This window comes from Oncorhynchus kisutch, linkage group LG20 (genome assembly GCF_002021735.2).
Source record: "Oncorhynchus kisutch isolate 150728-3 linkage group LG20, Okis_V2, whole genome shotgun sequence".
Taxonomy (NCBI): domain Eukaryota; kingdom Metazoa; phylum Chordata; class Actinopteri; order Salmoniformes; family Salmonidae; genus Oncorhynchus; species Oncorhynchus kisutch.
In genome coordinates this window covers 25384997-25408726 of record NC_034193.2, presented here as the reverse complement: position 1 = coordinate 25408726, position 23730 = coordinate 25384997, and the positions used below count along the sequence as shown (strand labels likewise).

The 23730-nt window shown below is 43.6% G+C and overlaps 1 protein-coding gene across 1 annotated transcript in view; it reads right to left on the bottom strand.

The window, feature by feature from the left end:
- Positions 1 to 23730, bottom strand: part of LOC109865165 (zinc finger protein 385C) — a 145335-nt gene that overhangs the window by 54070 nt on the left and 67535 nt on the right. The window contains exon 3 of the mRNA XM_020453272.2: positions 21842 to 21965. Coding sequence (XP_020308861.2) covers positions 21842 to 21965 — 124 coding nt within the window. The remainder of the gene's footprint in view (positions 1 to 21841; positions 21966 to 23730) is intronic.

Below are 23730 nucleotides of genomic sequence, written 5' to 3'. Positions count from 1 at the left end.
TTGACACAATGCTGGTCAAACAAGATGTAGCTACAAACAAAACTGAGTTAAATGGTATCTATCGTCAACTCGCAATCTGTGGATTCTATTTGATTAGATAGATTGGAATTGTATGTTAAACATCACAGCATAGTTGAAAGATATATGATGCGCAGAAATCCGAAGAGGCTGGCCAGCAGAGATAGGTGGGATGGGCTGAGGGAAGCTGAGGGTCGGGATGTGGAATTGGAGACAAGTGGGAGTGGAGTTGCTGGGTGGGAGATAGAATGACAGTCAAAGATAAAAGTAAAAAAAATAAAGACAAAATAAAACATTAAAAAAGTACGTTTGAATGACACTGAAGGGCAGTGTTGTTACAGCTAATGCCTGTTTGCCTGATGCTGATGTCCTGCAGGTGTTTGTGCACATGCATATACACACACTCTCATTCAAATGCACACATGTGCCCATACACGGACACACACACATGTGTAAATAGTGCCATACATGCACTCAAACATATTCAGTTGGCCTTGCTGTTATGATTTTTGTGTCTTTTGTTTTTGGCATTTTTGTTTTCTGTTTTCCTTTGTCTATCTTTTTTTTCTCTCTTTTGTTCATTTTTGGTACATTGAGGACGGGTGTCTTGGGGGTGGGGATTGGAATTATAATAATTTTTTTCAGGGAGGGGGGCACTGTGTAGGGGGGTCTTGGAGGACTGATGGCCTGGTGGTTGGGAGTTTGGGCCGGTGGCTGATGGATCGCTGGTTTGGGTCCGTCACATGACCGTCACATGACCCATCAATTTAGACAAGTGTGTCGGGTAAGTGTGTCGGGTAATAATGATAAAATATGTATACAATATGGACACTTTCTGTTTTTGATTTTGCTACTATGCGAGTAACCACTGTACCGTTTACACCTTCTGTATCCTGTGCATGTGACAAATAAACTTGGATTTTATTTGATATATTGTGTGTTTACCACATGACCTCACATGTGAATTCTTAGAGAGATGGATGGGACTATGGCTTAAGAGGGTGTGAACGATGCTGAATGGCTGTAGACAGAGAAGGGCTCTCTGTCTACAGCCATTCTCTAGCAAACTACCTGCCCTCCAGGACACCTACACCACCCGATGTCACAGGAAGGCCATAAAGATCATCAAGGACAACAACCACCCGAGCCACTGCCTGTTCACCCCGCTATCATCCAGAAGGCGAGGTCAGTACAGGTGCATCAAAGCTGGGACCGAGGGACTGAAAAACAGCTTCTATCTCAAGGCCATCAGACTGTTAAACAGCCACCACTAACATTGAGTGGCTGCTGCCAACACACTGACTCAACTCCAGCCACTTTAATAATGGGAATTGATGGATCAAATCAAACCAAATCAAATTTTATTTGTCACATACACATGGTTAGCAGATGTTAATGCGAGTGTAGCGAAATGCTTGTGCTTCTAGTTCCGACAATGCAGTAATAACGAACAAGTAATCTAACTAACAATTCCAAAAAACGACTGTCTTATACACAGTGTAAGGGGATAAAGAATATGTACATAAGGATATATGAATGAGTGATGGTACAGAGCAGCATAGGCAAGATACAGTAGATGATATCGAGTACAGTATAACATATGAGATGAGTATGTAAACAAAGTGGCATAGTTAAAGTGGCTAGTGATACATGTATTACATAAGGATGCAGTCGATGATATAGAGTACAGTATATATGTATGCATATGAGATGAATAATATAGGGTAAGTTACATTATATAAGATAGCATTGTTTAAAGTGGCTAGTGATATATTTACATCATTTCCCATCAATTCCCATTATTAAAGTGGCTGGAGTTGAGTCAGTGTCATTGACAGTGTGTTGGCAGCAGCCACTCAATGTTAGTGGTGGCTGTTTAACAGTCTGATGGCCTTGAGATAGAAGCTGTTTTTCAGTCTCTCGGTCCCAGCTTTGATGCACCTGTACTGACCTCGCCTTCTGGATGACAGCGGGGTCAACAGGCAGTGGCTCGGGTGGTTGATGTCCTTGATGATCTTTATGGCCTTCCTGTAGCATCGGGTGGTGTAGGTGTCCTTCACTAGCCACTTTAAACAATGCTACCTAATATAATGTTTACATACCCTACATTATTCATCTCATATGTATACATATATACTGTACTCTATTTCATCTACTGCATCCTTATGTAATACATGTATCACTAGCCACTTTAACTATGCCACTTTGTTTACATACTCATCTCATATGTATATACTGCACTCAATACCATCTACTGTATCTTGCCTATGCCGCTCTGTACCATCACTCATTCATATATCTTTATGTACATATTCTTTATCCCCTTACACTTGTGTCTATAAGGTAGTAGTTTTGGAATTGTTAGCTAGATTACTTGTTGGTTATTACTGCATTGTCGGAACTAGAAGCACAAGCATTTCGCTGCACAAGCATTTCGCTACACTCGCATTAACATCTGCTAACCATGTGTATGTGACAAATACAATTTGATTTGATTTGATAGTAGGTGTACCAAAACATTCCAGTGTAATTTTCTCAAAAGTGGGGTTACAAGTTCATTAACTTTCAAAGCAGAATTACTTTCCAATTGTACCTCAACTGCAGTGTATGATATACCATTTCGCTATTTTTATCTAATGTAAAAAACACAATTTCAAATTTTGCTACATAAAACTGAATCAGGGCAGTCGGTCACAGGTTAACCTGGCCCTGGTTTCGAGTCATGTTTTGGGTCAATTAAAAATTTTTTTTTAGCAAGGGGTCGAGAAGTGTGTGTGTGTGTGGGGGGGGAGAGGGGCAGCAACTAAATCTCATGGCCTCCAAAAAGCTAGAGGAGGTGGGATGCAAGGAATCGAAGACAGATGAATTCAGAAAAATCCATGCTGGCACGGTTGTTGTTCTTTCCTAAACATGAGTCTGATTCAGACCTGGAGAACTAGGTGTGTACTTTAGAGCTAATCAATTACCTTAAAGAAACATTGACTATCATGGCATGACTATCATGGCATGTACGCAGGCAGATTCAGTCCATAGTTGGTCAGCTACTGTATTGTACTCGCAATAGAGTTGTTTAAGGCTATTACAATGATTCCAGACAAGGCTAGTGTTTCATTGAGTCACATAATAATTTAACACATTATCATAATTTTAATAAAGCTGAATAATTCCCCTGCTCTCCCTGAGCCTCATTGACCTGGGAACACAAACATAAATGTCAGTGAGCGCCGGGGTGGACTTAGTCAGTGTGTGTGTTTGGTTGTGTGTGTGCGCGCCTGCATATGTGTGTGGATTCAGCCTGTGTGTTTTCGCTCTGGCTCCCTGTCGACCCGAATAACGGCGGCTGGGGAGGCCGACACTGACACGCACTGACAGTTATACACTTGATTTGAAGGTACTGGATTCAAATAAATCTGCAAAGTTGCCCCAGAGCCGAAACCTTACTCCGCACGTGCCATCACTGAGGACTGGACCGCACAGCGGATGGGTACACATCTCCAACCGATTATGTAAACCAGCGTGTGTGTATGTGTGCATGTATCCATGCATGCGTCGTATGGGTGTTCAAAATATAAATTGCTGATGTATGGAAATCCATGTATTTCAGGAGCAGTTGAGGTGGACTGGGGAAGCCATATGGACAAGGACTTCTCCTATGTAAATAACCAAGATAAAAGGCCAGATGGAATGAGAATGGAGAGAAGGGAAAGCGAGAGAGAGAGAGAGAGAGAGAGAGAGAGAGAGAGAGAGAGAGAGAGAGAGAGAGAAAAGAGAGAGAGTACTCCTGCTGCTTGCCTAACATCGCCATATGTACATAGAAATATAAAGTTAGTCACACACATGCACACTGATATTCTGACCTACAAATGACCTGCTGGAACCAAATTGCAACCTCCATACACAACGTGAACCTTCCCATCACTCTCTACGCCCCAGGCCTTCAACCGTGGAGAATGGCTTCTTATGACAGCTCCCCAAAGGAGCTCCTCAAAATTCTCCACCGTGAAATGAGGCCAGACCACCTCAACTCCAGCTGATAGATGTCCTATTTCACAGCCCAGCTTAATTTCCATGCCACACAACTCATATAGTGTGTGTGTGCGCGTGTATGTGTGTGTGCATGTGTGTAAGTGTATGCATAAGTGTATGTGTCTGTATTGCAGTGGCACAATCTGGAGAAAATAAGGCAAGCTTTACATCCTTACTTTGTTGCTCTACCATGCAGCCCTTTTTTTTAGGAACTGTTGAGGAGAAAATCCATATCTCCATTTCTATTTCTAAAGGAGAATTACACATTGTTTCTCTCTCTTCTAAGCTTCTCCCCAATCTCTATTTGTATTTTCCCCTTTAGAAAGTAAATACCTTCCAGGAAATTGGGGCAAAGGCAAAAATCGTCCCCATAATTTCTATAATGATTCTTGTTGTCTGATTTTGCATCCAATTTCAAGACCCCCCAGTTGTGGATGAAATTAAAAAGAAGGGGTGTACAGGAGAGAGAATGGGTGCCAAGAACAGTTCAACCAAGAAAATGGAAGAAAGCTTGTTCTTATTGGTTCGTCAATAGGTGAGGTTTCTCCTACTGTCTTGAACTATCGGTTCAACTCTCAAGGATAATAATGTCATTTCATGACCTTGCATCTTGTCTCAAGAAAAGCTATGGCTGAATTGTCAACAATACCCATGTCCACAAAGAATCAAAGTAACACCCACCACCACTTTTTTGCCTTCCTCTTTTTGGTTTAACTGGATCTCATAATTCTTGACAGGGATATGAAGGACATTTAGCTTTCTAACAATCTACCATACACCAAAGAAGAATGATAAACATTGTTGGAAACGGTTTTCCTATTTTCTTGGTTATCCTCTTTGGGCTAGGGGGCAGTATTTTGACGTCTGGATGACAAGCGTGCCCAAAGTAAACTGCCTGTTACTCAGGCCCAGAAGCTAGGATATGCATATAATTGGTAGATTTGGATAGAAAGCACTCTGAAGTTTCTAAAACTGTTAAAATAATGTCTGTGAGTATAACAGAACTGATATGGCAGTCAAAAACCCAAGGAAAATCCATCCAGGAAGTGGGAATTTTTTAATGTGAGTGGGTTTTCCATTGAATGCCTATTGACTATGTAATGGGTTAGGGCCCAGATTGTAGTTCCTATGGCTTCCACTAGATGTCAACAGTCTTGAGACATGGTTTCAGGCTTGTATTCTAAAAAATGAAGAAGAATGAAACCTTTTGGTCAGGGGACTGGAGAAGCATGTAGTACTGGATTGCGCATGTGACTGTGTGCGCGCTCTTCGTTGTTTTTCCTTTCTATTGAATACGCTATTGCCCGGTTGAAATATTATCGATTATTTAGATAATTGACACCCTGAGGATGAATTATAAACATCGTTTGACATGTTTCGATGAACTTTACCGGTACTATTAGGATGTATTCGTCTGCGTGTTTTGACCGCCTTTGAGCCAGTGGATTACTGAACAAAACGCACCAACAAAACAGAGTTTTTGGGATATAAAGAGGGACTTTATCGAACAAAACAACCATTTATTGTGTTCCTGGGACCTTGTGATTGCAACCAGATGAAGATCTTCAAAGGTAAGTGATTCATTTTATCGCTAATTCTGACTTTCGTGGTTTGTTTGGAAAATGTTTGTATGCGTTTTGTGTGCGGGATGCTGTTCTCAGATAATCGCATGTTATGCTTTCTCCGTAAAGCCTTTTTGAAATCTGACAAAGCGGCTGGATTAACAAGATGTTTATCTTTTAACCGATGTATAACAATTGTGTTTTCATGAATGTTTATTATTACTATTTCTGTCATTTGAATTTGGCGCTCTGCAATTTCACCAGATGTTGGCCAGTCCCACCTTTCCCAGAGAGGTTATGCAAATATTTGCTTATTAAATCTTATTACTTATCAAGAATCGTTTCATATCTATATAGAATAATAATATATTTATTTAATTTGGCGCTTTTCATTACACGTTGAATCACAAAGTCACCTTAAAAACAAAACAAAACAAAACAAAACAAACCAAAAACTATTTATTTTATCAAATGTAGGAGGATCTGGAAGTTATTTTGCGATGGTCTTCCACAGATTCAGGTGATAGATCATTCAGAAAGGTAGTATCTTGAGCCGAGGGAGCATTGATGGTACGGCCAGGCAGAGAGGTATGGACATCTGACAGACAGGGCCCGGAGCTCTTCATCAGGCACCTCGTTGTCAACGCTCCTCCTCCGTAGATCAGGCTGGATCGTCCACTACTGACATGTAGCACCCACCTAGCTGGGTGATGCTTCGGCGATTGTAAAAGTGCCAGTAAGACCACCACACCTCAGCAGTAGTCCTGAAAATCTCCCTACAAGGCGAGCTTCTGCATCACCTCACACCGCAGTCATATAAATGTGGTGTATGCATTCATTTGCTTATGTGGTCTCTTATTATGGTCCTATGATTTGATTTGGAATAGGTCAATTACGCCCTCTAGCATCAATTAGTTTGAAGTACAGGTGGGCCTGCCAAGATAGCCACATATACTGTAGACGGGTTGGTTGTTTAGCAACAAAACCGACGAGTGTGCAATTATGGGGCAAAACAAATGGGGTTGGCTTAGATTGTTGACAACATGTAAACTATATTTCCTCTCCAATGTTTATTGAAAATACAAATACTTGTGCACAATGAGCACTTCTTGTCTCTCAAACAGATTGTTAGAGATGCCATACTTGCATTGTCATGAAATCAGTCAAAACATCTCAAAACAACACATGGTATCAAGTTATGGCAAATGTTTGGGATACCGGAAAGGGGTACATTTTCTGAACCACAGGTTTTACCCTGATTTTTTTGTTTACCTGAAATACTGGAACCTTCGTTTACCTTGAGTCATATCATTTTGGATTCTACGAATAAAATGTTTTACGTTTCATTAATCAAGCCATCGTTTGGAAACATTTGACTTTCTATTGGATTATTTGACCTATCTTGCAACTGGAATACCGACGGCTTTTTGAAAAAAAAACGCTATACAGACACATTTTGTTGTCCACCCTGTTTTTACATGTGGTGCATTGACCCTAAAGCAGTGAAGAATAAGTGAAAAAGAGATGATTACTCTCTTTCATCCACTTTTCAGTATTTCCTTTCAGAATGAGAAAACAATACAGTTGAAGTCAGAAGTTTACATACTTAGGTTGGAGTCATTAACACTTGTTTATCAACCACTCCACAAATTTCTTGTTAACAAACTGTAGTTTTTGCAAGTTGTACTTTGTGCATGACACAAGTCATTTTTCCCACAACTGTTTACAGACAGATTATTTCACCTATAATTCACTGTATCATAATTCCAGTGGGTCAGAATGACCGTGCCTTTAAACAGCTTGGAGCATTCCAGAAAATGATGTCATGGCTTTAGAATCTTCTGAAAGGCTAATTGACATCATTTGAGTCGATTGGAGGTGTACCTGTGGATGTTTTTCAAGGCCTACCTTCAAACTCAGTGCCCCTTTGCTTGACATCAGGGGAAAATCAAAATAAATCAGCCAATACCTCAGTTTTTTTTTTTAGACCTCCACAAGTCTGGTTCATCTTTGGGAGCAATTTCCAAAAGCCTGAAGGTACCACGTTCATCTGTACAAACAATAGTACACAAGTATAAACACCATGGGAACACGCTAACATCATACCGCTCAGGAAGGAGACGCGTTCTATCTCCTAGAGATGAACATACTTTGGTGCGAAAAGTGCAAATCAATCCCAGAACAACAGCAAAGGACCCTGTGAAGATGCTGGAGGAAACAGGTACAAAGGGATCTATATCCACAGTAAAAGTAATCCTATATCAACATAACCTGAATGGCCACTCAGCAAGGAAGAAGCCACTGCTCCAAAACCGCCATAAAAAGCCAGACTACGGTTTGCAACTGCACATGGGGACAAAGATATGACTTTTTGGAGAAATGTCCTCTGATCTGATGAAAAGAAATGGCCATAATGACCATCGTTATGTTTGGAGGAAAAAGGGGGAGGCTTGCAAGCCGAAGAACACCATCCCAACCGTGAAGCACGGTGGTGGCAGCATCATGTTGTGGGGGTGCTTTGCTGCAGGAGGGACTGGTGCACTTCACAAAACAGATGGCATCATGAGGACAGAAAATTATGTGGATATATTGAAGCAACATCTCAAGACATCAGGCAGTAAGTTAAAGCTTAGTCGCAAATGGGTCTTCTAAATGGACAATGACCCCAAGCATACTTCCAAAGTTGTGGCAAAATGGCTTAAGGACAACAAAGTCAAGATATTGGAGTGGCCATCACAAAGCCCTGACCTCAGTCCTATAGAAAATGTGTGGGCAGAACTGAAAAAGCGTGTGCGAGCAAGGAGGCCTACAAACTTGACTCAGTTACACAAGCTCTGTCAGGAGGAATGGGCTAAAATTCACCCAACTTATTGTGGGAAACTTGTGGAAGGCTACCCGAAACATTTGACCCAAGTTAAACAATTTAAAGGCAATGCTACCAAATACTAATAAAAGCTGAAATAAATCATTCTCTCTACTATTATTCTTAAAACAAAGTGGTGACCCTAACTGACCTAAGACAGGAAATGTTTACTTGGATAAAATGTCAGGAATTGTGAAAAACTGAGTTTAAATGTATTTGGCTAAGGTGTACGTAAACTTCCGACTTCAACTGTACATGCATCTGTCACCAACCCTTCTCCACTCCACCCACTCTCTTGCCACCCCTTCTGCTATCTCTTTCCTGGCCTTACAGCTCCTTCTCTCCATCCTCGCGGGCTTCGGCTCCTTGCTGTCATTTGGCATCACGGTGCCAGGGTCAGTGAACCATTCGCAGCACTGCGAGGGAGACCGCCAGGGCAGCTGTGCCCCCCCACGCCAGCTGCCAGCACCGCTCCATTCACAGACACACCCTTCAGTGTGTGTGTGTGTGTGTGTGTGTGTGTGTGTGTGTGTGTGTGTGTGTGTGTGTGTGTGTGTGCGTATGTTAAATGAACACTTCAACCGAAGAACCCTATTTCTCAGTTTGGAAAATGTTGGTGATATGGTATATTTCTAGTTGTATAGTGGACAAGAAACCTGGACAAGAGGAATGCATATGTGAGAATTGTGTTCATCGACTACAGCTCAGCTTTCAACGCCATAGTGGCCTCTAAGTTCATCACTAAGCTCAGGGCCTTGAGTCCTAGATTTCCAGACGGGCCGACCCCAGGTGGTGAGGGTAGGCAACAACACCTCCACCTTCGCTCCACCTTCGCTGATGTGGGCCCCTCAAGAATGTGTTCTCAGCCCTCTCCTATACTCCCTGTTCAGCCATGACCGTGTGGCCATGCAAGACTCTAACTCAGTCATCAAGTTTGCTGATGACACAACGGTGGTAGGCCTGATTATCAACAATGACGAGAAAGCCTACAGGGAGGAGGTTAAAGCTCTTCTCTGTCCTGCCACCCCAATGGTGGAACCAGCTTGCCCCTGAAGCTAGGAGAGCAGAGTCCTTGCCCATCGTACGAAAACATATGAAACCCTACCTCTTCAAACAGTTTCTTAAATAATCCTCCTAAGCACTTGCACTTATAGAGTCTTCTGATGACAGTGATTGGGAAGACAGAGTTGTTTTCACAGAAGAAGTTGACCGAGTTTTGAAATCAGTTTAATGCCCGGTGGAAGCAGAGAGATGATGGAGAGAGTCAAAAAGAGAACACAGAAGGCTGTTATATAAAACACTTGTCTCCAGATTAAAACACTTATAAAACACTTGTCTCCACATCTTCAAACTAAGGGCAACCATGGCATCCATGACAGAGAGGGAGAAGCGTTCATACATGTAAGAGTAGCTACATTTTCAGATATTATAAGTTCCCGATTTTGTCAGAAAGTCAAGTTGATTGCAAGTTCAAGTTTACTGTTAACTAGCTAAGTAAAGTTAGCTGGCTGGCTCGCTAGCTAACGTTACTTGTATGATCTGTGTAGTAATATTATTACTATCTTAAAAATCAATTTGCATTGCTAGTTTAGCCTAATGTTAGCTAGGTAGCTAAAATTGAACCTAGTTGGTTAACTTTAGCTACTGTACCTGCAGATTCAAGCATGGTAGTATTGGCGCTACAAAACAACTGGGAACTCAGAAAAATACAAGCGATCTTCAGGTCGGAAGTCTGAGTTCTAGAAAGAAGCCTGAGTTCCCGACTGGGAATTCCGAGTTGGATGACCTTTCAAATACATTTTCCCAGTAGGAGCTTGTTTTTTTCCGAGTTCCCAGTTGTTTTGAACGCACTGAAGTCAGAGATTCCCCAGTTCCGAGTTCCCAGTTGTTTTGAATGCGGCATTAGAGTTGGGATTATGGTTCATTGTTTAGCTAGCTACATGTCTACACAAAAGACTCCATTATGCAAGTAACCATTTCACTGTACCGTTTACACCTTCTGTATCCTGTGCATGTGACAAAGAAACTTTGATTTTATATAGTGTGTGTTTACCAGAGACGGAAATATGAAGAACAACATGACCTGCACTAAAATCAGATTAAGATATAGGTCAAGGACTAGATAAAGTGTATTTTTACTAGTACTTTTTGCTACTACTTTCACCACTTTTAGTCTTGAACCCATTGGTCGTTTACTACTCTACCTTATTCACTCTGTTTAGCACATGCCCTAACGTGAATTCTTAAAGAGATGGGTGAAGCTAAGGCTTAAGAGGGTGTGAATGATGCTGAATGGGTGTAGACAAAGAAGAGCTCTCCAGTAGGTGTTCCAAAACATTCACGGGCCATTTTCTCAATGGTGTTACACGTTTATCAACGTTCAAAGCAGAATTACTTCCCCATTGTTCCTCAAATGCAGTATATTTACAATTTTCTAGCTCTGAGCCTCTACTTTTATCCAATGTAAAAAACACAATTTCAAATGTTGTTACATAGGACCGAATCCAGGTGGTGGGTCACATATGGCCCTCCAAAGGGTGGTGTGGTCAGCCCGACGCATCACTGGTGACACACTGCTTACCCTCCAGGACATTAACAACTCTGTGTCAAAGAAAGGCCAAGAAAAGAATTTAAGGACCTCAGTCACCCGTGCTATGGACTGTTAACTTGGCTACTGTCTGGTAGACAGAGACAGTAAAGGTGTGCCAGAGCCGGACTCACGCACACACACACACACACACACACACACACACACACACACACACACACACACACACACACACACACACACACACACACACACACACACACACACACACACACACACACACACACACACACACGCACACGCACACTCACACGCACACTCACAGAGCCAATGCTGCTGTCTCATGTTATAGAGACATTAAACACTTCCTGTTTCACACTATATATTTAAATACTGTATTCTTGACATAGCTCCTTGTAATATTTCTACTACTCTACTACTACTTTTTATAGTAGTTACACTGTTTATACACACCGCATATTTCTTTATACACTGGATTCTTGACATAGCTCACCCTAATATATATACTGCTGTGCATATCATTCTTAGTATATTTCCATGTATATTTCCATGTCTTAATACATTTCCATGTCAGTTGACAACTCTGGGCATTACAATGAACTTATAAAATACAAAATCAGTAATGATCTGAAAATGCACATACAGTTTATGGTTCTTGAAACGGTTCAAATATGCACCGGAGGTAATGAATGTTATGCCATAATTCAGTACAACGGAAAAAATCCTATGACAGTTATCACACTGAGAGAGAGAGCTTAACGGAAAAATCCACAAAAAAACTATATTTTTTATTCGTCCACTGTTAATACAGTTCAGCAGTCAAGTTTTCAAGATATTGGACTTTCAAGAAGCAGTGTCACTTGCCACAGTATCATTTTTGATGCAAAATGCATCAAATGCACAGTAGCTCTGCCACTTTTCAACGCAGATGATTGAGACGAAGCCAATGCAAACAAAACACGGATACCTATAGCTTCAACAGACAGATTTGGAAGGGGAGTTTTTTTATTATGTTGTCATAATATAATACAATATAATAATATAGGGGTGGCATTTCAGGCCTGGCTTACTGTTAGGGACCACTGTAGCAAGTGTTGACGTTAGTATTTGCCTGTTCCAGGTGCCCAGATTCCCTGAGCTATTGAGGGTAACCACTAGAGAAAGCAATAGTTCATGGGCATAAGGTAGGCTAGCGGTTAAGAGTGTTGGGCCAGTGCTGAGCCAGTAACCGAAAGGTTGTTGGTTTGAATCCCCGAGTTGACTAGGTGAAAAATCTGCCGATGTGCCCGTGAGCAAGGCACTTAACCCTAATTGCTCCTGTATGTCGCTCTGGATAAGAGCGTCTGCTAAAATGTAAATGTCAATGGACTCTAGGGGGTTAATACACGTGGCACACCCTCATTTTCAAAGGCTGTTGACATCAGAAAGTGTGAGTGCATGCGTGGCTGTGTGTGTGTGTTTGAATGAGAGGATTTGCAGCAGGAGAGCATGCTATTACAAGTGTATGTGTGGTCTTTTGAATCTATTTTGCCCCAGCTTGCTGACAGAGCTGCCAAGACCAATTTGTCCTTAGATTTGTCACTGGGGTAGTCCATCCAGGAAACAACGTTACCTAATTTTACGGACACGTGAGTCTCCCTCTCACGTGATAGGACAGGGTTCCCCAACTAGGTGATTTTATTTGGTGCACCAAGTTTTCTGAGCAAAAAAAAAAAAAGGATTTTCATTGTTGGACAGAAAAGGCTGTGAGGAAATCAGGAAACCAGGAAATCTGATCCAAGTGATTTTAATTTAAGTATTCCCACTCATAATAGAGAGCCTTGTGATCGTATCCAAATGCAAGCAAGGTTTGAAATGATTATGTTTTAGTCAAACATTATTACATTATCTGTTTGGGCTTCTTGCAGTCAATTTGCAGTCTACATCCGCTCAAGAAAAAATTGTCTCGCTACTGAATCTAGTTGATGATCCCTGTGATAAGTATCCATTTCTCTCCCACAAAAATACTCACCCAATGAGCAAAGACCAGGGGCTGTTCTAATCAAGCGTTTCAGGGTAGGAATGCTGGTCTAGGATCAATGTAGCCTTTTAGATCAAAATTAATACAACTAGATGGATAGGGGGAACTGATCCTAGCACTCCTACTGTCACGACTTCTGCCGAAGTCGTTGCCTCTCCTTGTTCGGGCGGTGCTCAGGGTTCGACGTCACCGGTCTTCTAGCCATCATTGATCCATTTTTCATTTTCCATTGGTTTTGTCTTGTCTTCCCACACACCTGTTTTCGATCCCATTCATTACCTGTTGTGTATTTAACCCTCTGTTCCCCCTCATGTCTTTGTCAGAGATTGTTTTATTGTCAGTGTTGTTATTTTGTTGTGTTGGTGCGCGACGGGTCTTCGTACCCATGTTTTTTCATGTCTGTACCTTTTAGTGTTATGGAGCATGTTCTGTTGACATTTATTAAAAGACTCCATTTACACTTCATTTTAACTCTCCTGCGCCTGACTTCCCTGCCATCTATACACACTACGCTGACAGAATCTCTGACCATAAAAATATGAAGTCAGCAGGAGAAGACACTACGCCCATGGAGGTGGAGGAATGTGTCCAGGAACAAGCGGAGGCGATTGACTGTTTGAGCACGGTAATGGATCGCATTGTCCAGAATATGGATCGCTGGGAGAGACAAGGAGTTTCTCCAGTGCCACCACCACCACCACAACCGGAATCTCCCTTGAACGCTTTTTCCCCTCCGGAACCGAAGATCCATTTATCCCTACCCACGGGATACAACGGAGCTACTGCCGGCTGCCAGGGTTTCCTCCTTAAGCTGAACTTGTATCTGGCCACGGTCTCCCCAGTACCATCTGACCATGAGAAGAGTTACGCCCTCGTCTCATGCCTCACCGGGAAAGCCCTGGAATGGGCCAGCACTGTGTGTAGAAAGGAGGATGCGGCATTGGACCATTTTGAGGAGTTGAGGTGAGCTCCTCTATCATGAGGCAGGAGACGAGGAGTGCACAGGAGTTTGCTTTGGAGTTTAGGACTTTGGCTGCCGGCGCTGGATGGAGCGACAGGGCCCTGATCGACCATTACCGTTGTAGTCTACGCGAGGACGTCCGTCGGGAGCTGGCCTGTAGAGACACCACCCTCACCTTCGAGCAGCTGGTGGACATGTCCATCAGGCTGGACAACATGCTGGCTACTCGTGGACATCTAGATCGGGGTCTGGTTGTTCCATCCTCCCGCACCCTCTCTCCCGAACCTATGGAATTGGGAGGGATGGTGCACAGGGAGACCGGAGGGGGTTCCCGCTCGAGCACCATTCATGGTCACAGAGGGCACACTGCTGGTCGGTGCCAGGTTGGTTCCTCTGGGAATAGAGAAGGCAGGCAGGGCATTCTGGCATCACCCCAGGTGAGTAGGCACCATTCTCATCCAGAGCCCTCTGTTGCACTAATGTTTGTCTCGGTCTCTTTTCCTGATTTTTCCCTGCATTCCCAGTAAAAGGCGCTAGTAGATTCAGGTGCGGCTGGGAATTTCATTAATAAAAGTTTAGCTCATAGTTTAGGGATCTCTAATGTTTCTGTGGATATGCCTTTCCCTATTCATGCCTTAGATAGTCGACCATTAGGGTCAGGGTTTATCAGGGAGGTAACAGCACCTTTGTGTATGATAACGCAGGAGGGTAACAAGGAGAAGATTAGTATTTTCCTTATTGATTCTCCTGCGTATTCTGTGGTGCTAGGCCTACCCTGGTTAGCTTGTCATAAGCCCACTGTTTCTTGGCCACAGAGAGCTCTCACGGGGTGGTCACGAGAGTGCTCAGGTAGGTGTTTAGGGGTTTCCGTTGGTGCTACTATGGTGGAAAGTCCAGACCAGACCTCCACCGTGCGCATTCCCCCCAAATATGCCGAATTGGCTCTCGCCTTCTGTAAAAAGAAGGCGACTCAATTACCACCCCATCGACGGGGGGATTGTGCGATAGATCTCCTGGTAGACGCTGCATATCCCAAGAGTCACGTGTATCCCCTGTCGCAAGCGGAGACGGAGGCTATGGAGACATATGTCTCTGAATCCCTGCATCAGGGGTTCATTCAGCCATCCATTTCACCCGTCTCTTCGAGTTTCTTTTTTGTGAAAAAAAAGGATGGCGGTTTACGCCCGTGCATTGATTATCGAGGTCTTAATAAAATCACAGTGAAATATAGTTACCCGCTACCTCTGATCAATACGGTTATTGAGTTAATGCACGGGGCACGCTTTTTCACAAAATTGGATCTCAGGAGTGCGTATAATCTGGTGCGTATTCGGAAGGGTGATGAGTGGAACCTCAGGTCATTATGAGTACCTTGTCATGCCATATGGGTTGATGATTGCTCCATCAGTTTTCCAATCATTTGTAGATGAGATCTTCAGGGACCTGCACGGGCAGGGTGTAGTGGTGTATATCGATGAAATTCTGATATACTCCGCTACACGTGCTGAGCATGTGTCCCTGGTGCGCAGGGTGCTTGGTCGCCTGTTGGAGCATGATCTATATGTCAAGGCTGAGAAATGCTTGTTCTTCCAACAATCCATCTCCTTCCTAGGGCATCGGATTTCCACTTCAGGAGTGGAGATGGAGAGCGACCGCATAACAGCCGTGCGTAATTGGCCGACTCCAACCACGGTAAAGGAGGCGCAGCGTTTTTTGGGGTTTGCCAATTACTACCGGAGGTTTATCCGGGGTTTTGGTCAGGTGGCTGCTCCCATTACCTCACTGCTAAAGGGGGGCCCGGTGCGCTTGCAGTGGTCGGCTGAGGCGAACAGGGCTTTTGGGCACCTGAAGACTCTGTTTACCTCGGTGCCTGTGTTGGCTCATCCGGATCCCTCTTTGCCATTCATAGTGGAGGTGGACGCATCCGAAGCTGAGATAGGAGCAGTGTTCTCTCAGCGTTCGGGTACGCCACTGAAGCTTCGCCCCTGTGCTTTCTTTTCGAAGAAGCTCAGCCCGGCGATGTGGGGAACCGAGAGCTGTTAGCTGTCGTAGAAGCCTTGAAGGTGTGGAGGCATTGGCTTGAGGGGGCTAAACACCCTTTTCTCATCTGGACTGACCACCGCAATCTGGAGTACATCCGGCAGGTGAAGAGACTGAATCCTCGCCAGGCAAGGTGGGCCATGTTTTTCACTCGTTTTGTGTTTACTCTTTCTTACAGACCAGGCTCCCAGAACGTTAAGGCAGACGCATTGTTTCGGCTGTATGACACAGAGGAGCGATCCATGGATCCCACTCCCATACTCCCAGCTTCGTGTCTGGTGGCGCCTGTAGTGTGGGAGCTGGACGCGCACATTGAGCGGGCGTCACGTGCAGAGCCCTCTCCCCCTGAGTGTCCAGCTGGTCGTCTGTACGTTCCGTCTGCTGTCCGCGACCGATTGATCTATTGGGCTCACACATCACCCTCCTCTGGTCATCCTGGGATAGGTCGGACGATGCGCTGTCTTGATGGGAGGTACTGGTGGCCCACTTTAGCTAAGGACGTGAGGATTTATGTTTCCTCCTGCTCGGTGTGCGCCCAGTGCAAGGCTCCTAGACACCTGCCCAGAGGTAAGCTACAACCTCTACCCGTTCCTCAACGGCCGTGGTCGCACCTGTCGGTGGATTTTTTTACTGATCTTCCACCTTCACAGGGTTACACCACGATCCTGGTCGTTGTGGATCGGTTTTCAAAGTCCTGTCGTCTCCTCCCTTTGCCCGGTCTCCCTACGGCCTTACAAACGGCAGAGGCCCTGTTTACACACGTTTTCCGGCACTATGGGGTGCCTGAGGATATAGTGTCTGATCGGGGTCCCCAGTTCACATCAAGGGTCTGGAAGGCGTTCATGGAGCGTCTGGGGATCTCGGTTAGTCCTTACCTCAGGTTTTCACCCCGAGAGTAATGGGCAGGTGGAGAGAGTTAACCAGGATGTGGGTAGGTTTCTGCGGTCTTATTGCCAGGATCGGCCGGGGGAGTGGGCGAAGTTCGTGCCCTGGGCAGAGATGGCTCAGAACTCGCTACGTCACTCCTCCACTAACCTTACCCCTTTTCAATGTGTATTAGGGTATCAGCCGGTTCTGGCTCCTTGGCATCAGAGCCAGACCGAGGCTCCTGCGGTGGACAATTGGTTTCGGCGCGCTGAGGAAACCTGGGAGGCAGCCCACGTCCACCTTCAGCGCGCCATAAGGCACCAGAAAATTGCCACAGACCGTCGCCGCAGTGAGGCCCCAATGTTCGCACCAGGGGACAGGGTCTAGCTCTCGACCCGAAACCTGCCCCTCCGCCTGCTCTGCCGGAAGCTGGGTCCGTGGTTTGTGGGGCCGTTTAAAGTCCTGAGGAGAGTGAACGCGGTATGTTATAGGTTACAACTGCCCACTAATTACCGTATTAACCCCTTGTTCCATGTGTCTCTCCTCAGGACGGTGGTGGCTGGCCCGCTCCAGGAGGCTGAAGTGCGTGATGTTCCTCCGCCTCCTCTAGACATCGAGGGGGTCCCAGCGTACTCTGTTTGATCCATTTTGGATTCGAGACGTCGGGCGAGGGGCCTTCAGTACCTCGTGGACTGGGAGGGTTACGGGCCGGAGGTGAGATGCTGGGTTCCGGTGGAGGACGTGTTAGATCCTTCCATGTTATCAGAATTCCACCGTCCGGAATTCCACCATCCGGATCGCCCTGCACCTCGCCCTCCGGGTCGTCCCCGAGGCCGGTGTCGCCGCGCGGCAGGGGGTACTGTCACGACTTCTACCGAAGTCGCTGCCTCTCCTTGTTCGGGCGGTGCTCGGCGTTCGACGTCACCGGTCTTCTAGCCATCATTGATCCATTTTTCATTTTTGTCTTGTCTTCCCACACACCTGTTTTCAATCCCATTCATTACCTGTTGTGTATTTAACCCTCTGTTTCCCCTCATGTCTTTGTCAGAGAAGGTGTGTGTCTGCACAAATCTTAGCAAACTCGCAGAGCAGTCTGGAGGAAATTATTTGTACCTTGCAGTCAAATGACCAAATGGCCCTCTAGTGGCCTCATGGGTGGAAAGTTATTAATATTTGTCTTTTTTATTTAAGCCCATAACCATGTGTGTAAGATGTATATTTTTGTCTCAGAGTAGATTTGTTTAAGACTACCAAGAAACACTCTTGTCTAAGCCTGATTTAGCCCACTGCAGTAAAATGCTTAAAGAGCACACACACATTCACTCTCAGACACACAGACAAACCAGCTGCCACTGAGAATAAGCTCATGTGAGTCTTGGGAACGAGGGGAGAGATGTCCACTGTCCAGTCAAGTGGGAAGCTTACGGCGGAAGGGCAGGCTCAGGTGTGGGAAGCGGAACCAGAGTCAGGCGCCAGAGGAAGGCAGGAGCCTGGGAATGAATGAGTATATCTGCTGCTCTTCCCCAGGACTGAGGAACCTACTGGATGGAGCCCCTTCCCTGGGATCCATCTCATTCCTTAGGAATACGTCTAGGATTAGCTCTACCCTTATATCAACCCTAACCATTAGGGGGTAATGCAAAGCTGATCAGATTAGCATCTATATAGGCTTCTTCATCCTATGTCTCCTATTGACTCCTGGACAAAGTTGCCACAGATAATGATAAGAAGAGCAGTTAAACATTTTCACACCTAATGGTTAAGGTAAGGTTTTGGGCAGGTGAGCTGATCCTAGGTCTGTGTGGAAGGTTAACTTTTACCTGGAGGGTAAAGAGCCATTCTGGAAGCGAGATGCACGACTATGACAAACCGTCTGACTTCAAAAGGAGAGTTCAGTGTTTTCAAAATATGTGGAGGTCTTTAACTGCTACAAGAATCTCCGTACTATAACACACTTAGCCAACACACACCGCATACGCACGCACACACACACACATTTACATTGTGAAAGATATTACCTGTGCAATGCCTTTGGCAATGGAGCCAAGACATTAAACCGGTGTCTAAAAATATCCAATGCAATTTGCTACAGTTACATAAAACTCTACTGATGATGATCCAAGAAGGCAGGGGTGGCTTACCACAATCATTATCGCAATCATTACTGCAAAGGGTCATGTGACGCAATGCATTGTGAGAGTTTATAATTTATAGCTTCATAATCAGTCCAATAGGCACATCAAAACCTATTGATTAGTGCACACCGTAGCAAACCGTAACAAAACATTTTGCAACAGAAATCATTTTGCAACTAAAACTAGAGTTTCTCGTTCCGGTAGGTCCCTCTCCATTTTGCCCCATGTGCTTCCGTTTGGGTCCTAGTGAATACACCCCAGTACTAGACATCACTGTTTGTCAATTGCCTCACTATGCAGTTAACATGTTCTCTGCTTGCTGATTGGTTGAGATGGTCAGTGAGTACACTACCGGTCAAAAGTTTTAGAACACCTACACACTCAAGGGTTTTTCTTTATTTTTACTATTTTCTACATTGTAGAATTATAGTGAATACATCAAAACTATGAAATAACACATATAGAATCATGTAGTAACCAAAAAAGTGTTAAACCAATATATTTTATATTTGAGAATATTCAAATAGCCAGCCTTTGCCTTGATGACAGCTTTGCACACTCTTGGCATTCTCTCAATCAGCTTCATGAGTTATTCACCTAGAATGCATTTTAATTAACAGGTGTGCCTTCTTAAAAGTTTATTTGTGGAATTTCTTTCCTTCTTAATGTGTATGAGCCAACCAGTTGTGTTGTGACTAGATAGGGGTGGTATACAGAAGTCCATATTATGACAAGAACAGCTCAAATAAGTGAAGAGAAACGACAGTCCATCATTACTTTAAGACACGAAGGTCAGTAAATATGGGAGATTTCAAGAACTTTGAAAGTTTCTCCACATCTCAACATCAACTGTTCATAGGGAACTGTGTGAATCAGGCCTTCATTGTCGAATTGCTGGAAGAAAAAAACACTACTAGACCTTTGATCTGGAGTCCAAATTTGAGATTTTTGGTTCCAACCGCCGTGTCTTTGTGAGACAGTGTGGATGAACGGATGATCTCTGCATGTATATTTCCCAGTGTAAAGCATGGAGGAGGTGCTGTTATGGTGTGTGGGTGCTTTGGTAGTAGAACTCAAGGCACACTTAACCAGCATGGCTACCACAGCATTCTGTACCGATACGCCATCCCATCTGGTTTGAGCTTAGTGGGACTATCATTTGTTTTTCAACAGGACAATGACCCAACACACACCTCCAGGCTGTGTAAGGGCTATTTGACCAAGAAGGAGAGTGATGGAGTGCTGCATCAGATGACCTGGCCTCCACAATCCCCAGACCTCAACCAAATTGAGATGGTTTGAGATGAGACGAACTGCAGAGTGAAGGAAAAGCCGCCAACAAGTGTTCAGCATATGTGGGAACTCCTTCAAGACAGTTGGAAAAGCATTCCAGGTGAAGCTGGTTGAGAGAATACTAATAGTGTGCAAAGCTGTCATCAAGGCTAAGGCTGGCTATTTGAAGAATATCAAATATAAAATAGATTTAGATTTGTTTAACACTTTATTTGGTTACTACATGACTCCATATGGGTTATTTCATAGTGTTGAGGTCTTCACTATTATTCTACAATGTAGAAAATAGTAAAAAAAATAAAAACCCTTGAATGAGTAGGTGTTCAAAGGTTTTGACCGGTAATGTATGTTCACATGCACACTAATAGCTACATATTAAACTGATTATGGCAGTAGGCCGAGTATGGTATTAATCATGTAAACACCTTACTGTGCTTATCTTAATCGGTCATAATCTAAGTAAGCATACGCCGATTAAAACACCCAGTTTTCTGAGCAATCTTTAGGACACATTAATGCCTTAGTGTGAGTTCCAGCAGTGTATTTGATCTGCACATGTGCCAACACCAGCAGGGCAAGCCTCAATCTTATCTGCAAGTGAAGTGAGTTCGTAAAAACTGAAAGTATGCTAATTGCTTTCACATACAAACTTTATATGTCCGGACTCAGAATCAAATAGGCTTCCCAAAAATCACATGGTCGCTGTGGTAGAACGTTTATTTTGATTGACGATTTTCTGCATTTATCAAAGTCCCATCGGTAGCATGATTTCACGTGTCCATGTAAACAGGTTTATTTAGGGAAATCGTTCTTCTTGCAAAGCATGTAAACTATTATATTAATCTGACTATTCACAATAATTGCATTACTGTGTGCATGTGAACGTACCCAGTATGGCTGACTGAGCGACACAGGGAGATGATTTCAGTTAATTAATGGCTTGTCACAGAAACAGAATTTGGGATATGACGTAAATAAGAAATAAGCTACCGCGAAAACACCTCTTTTTGCTGTCGGTGAGTCAGCAATTTGAAGTATAAATTGCCTTTTATTTTACTTCAAATACTTGTTCTTTTTAGGATTTTTACTTGCAATGAGCCAACCTACACATTTATTTAGCATATTTATCTATCTCAAAGATAAGTTATATATTGTTTTCTCTTGTTTTTTTTACCTAGTGTTTCTAGGGTGCAGTTGTCTTTGGTCTAATTTAAAGTGACCGAGACTCGAGTGCTCTTCCCCAAAGAAGCAAGGTCATGGTATGCACACACACACACACACACACACACACACACACACACACATACACACACACACACACACACACACACACACACACACACACACACACACACACACACACACACACACACACACACATACACACACACACTTATGCATATACACAGTCACACACATATTTGAGGAGCACCAACCTAGATGCAAGTTAGACCACTGAAATGTGTGTATGTGTGTGTGTCCAGTACCTGTGTGTGTGTGTGTGGCATTGGAGGCCTTGGCGAGATTGAACTGGCGAAGCCTTCTTTGGTGAGTCTTGCCGTTGTAGTGGATCTGGGCCTGGGCCAATGAATTAAGCTGGATGTTACACACCTTGGAAAAGAAAGATGGTTTTACACATAGACATACATTATATGTACACTGTACTTTTAATACTATTAGAATGATATGTGATATTTAATTCTGTGGTTTTTTATCCACCTTGACACAGAGACTGGACAAAAAAACAACATTACAAAAGAATGTAGGTCAAATCCGTTCACTATGGTGCTCCCAGCAGGTAGGCTACTGCATGGCTCCTCGCTGTCACACGCGCACACACACACACATACACACACAGTCTTGTACAGCTAACCATGTGGGCACACACAATTCAGTCCCATTCAAAATCCTATTTTCCCTAACCTCTAACCCGTACTCTTACCCTAACCTTAACCCAAAAACCTAACCCTAACCTTAACCCAAAAACCTAACCTTTAACCCTAACCCTAAAACTAACCCTAAACGTAATTCTAACCCTAACACAAATTCTAATCTTAACCCTAAACCCCTAGAAATAGCATTTGACCTTGTGGGGACTAAGAAAATGTCCCCAGCCCAAATCAAACCAAATGTAGCATGAATCAATCAGAAAATCGATTCAAGGGCTTCGAACCGCCGGTCGCTAATGTTTTTTCTCATAGAATTCTATTTCCCTCTGCTGAAAATAGCTCTATGTTTTTGTGACTGAATTGATGCGTCCTCTCCTTCAGTAGCTATCGAACTAAGCACGCAAATGTGTAAATGCATATGAAGTCATTGATGTCCAAGGCAGATAACAACTGTGCTTACAGGATGCAGCTGCTCGCGCCAAAAAGAGCCTTTCCCTGACCTAATATTCGAACATCTTCAGTATTCAAATGCTTGTAAAATGACTTTCGCAATGTCAAATTATTGGCTTTATTAGTTGGGTGACAACCAATGTCATTTGCTGGGTCATTGTTAGTAAATGAGCTGTAGGAAATTGTGTAGGCTACCAAAGTGAAAACAACTCACATCTTGCTGATTGCACATCTAACTGCTGATTGGGGCTCTTCGACTGCCAGGTTTAGCATAAGAAATAGTTTTGGTAGTTTTGCTTTAAACTCCTTGAATCCCACGGTCACGTCGGCGTGATTTTGTGCTTCCAACCCCTCTTTAACATTGTGTGTTTGAGCTAGAGACTATAGGTCGACCAATTAATCGGAATGGCCGATTAATTAGGGCCGATTTCAAGTTTTCATAACAATCGGAAATCAGTGTTTTTGGACACCGATTTGGCCGATTATTTTTAATTTTTTTACACCTTTATTTAATCCTTATTTAACTAGGCAAGTCAGTTAAGAACACATTCTTATTTTCAATGACGGCCTAGGAACGGTGGGTTAACTGCCTTGTTCAGGGGCAGAACGACAGATTTTTACCTTGTCAGCTCAGGGGATTCAATCTTGCAACCTTACAGTTAACTAGTCCAACGCTCTAACCACCTGCCTCTCATTGCACTCCACGAGGAGCCTGCCTGTTACGCGAATGCAGTAAGCCAAGGTAAGTTGCTAGCTAGCATTAAACTTATCTTAGAAAAAACAATCAATCAATCATAATCACTAGTTAACTACACATGGTTGACGATATTACTAGTTTATCTAGCGTGTCCTGCATTGCATATAATCGATGTGGTGTGTATTTGCGAAAAAACAAGAAAATGACTTTCTTAAAATCAATACACAGAAGTATATATTTTTAAACCTGCATATTTAGCTAAAAGAAATCCAGGTTAGCAGGCGATATTAACCAGGTGAAATTGTGTCACTTCTCTTGCGTTCATTGCACGCAGAGTCAG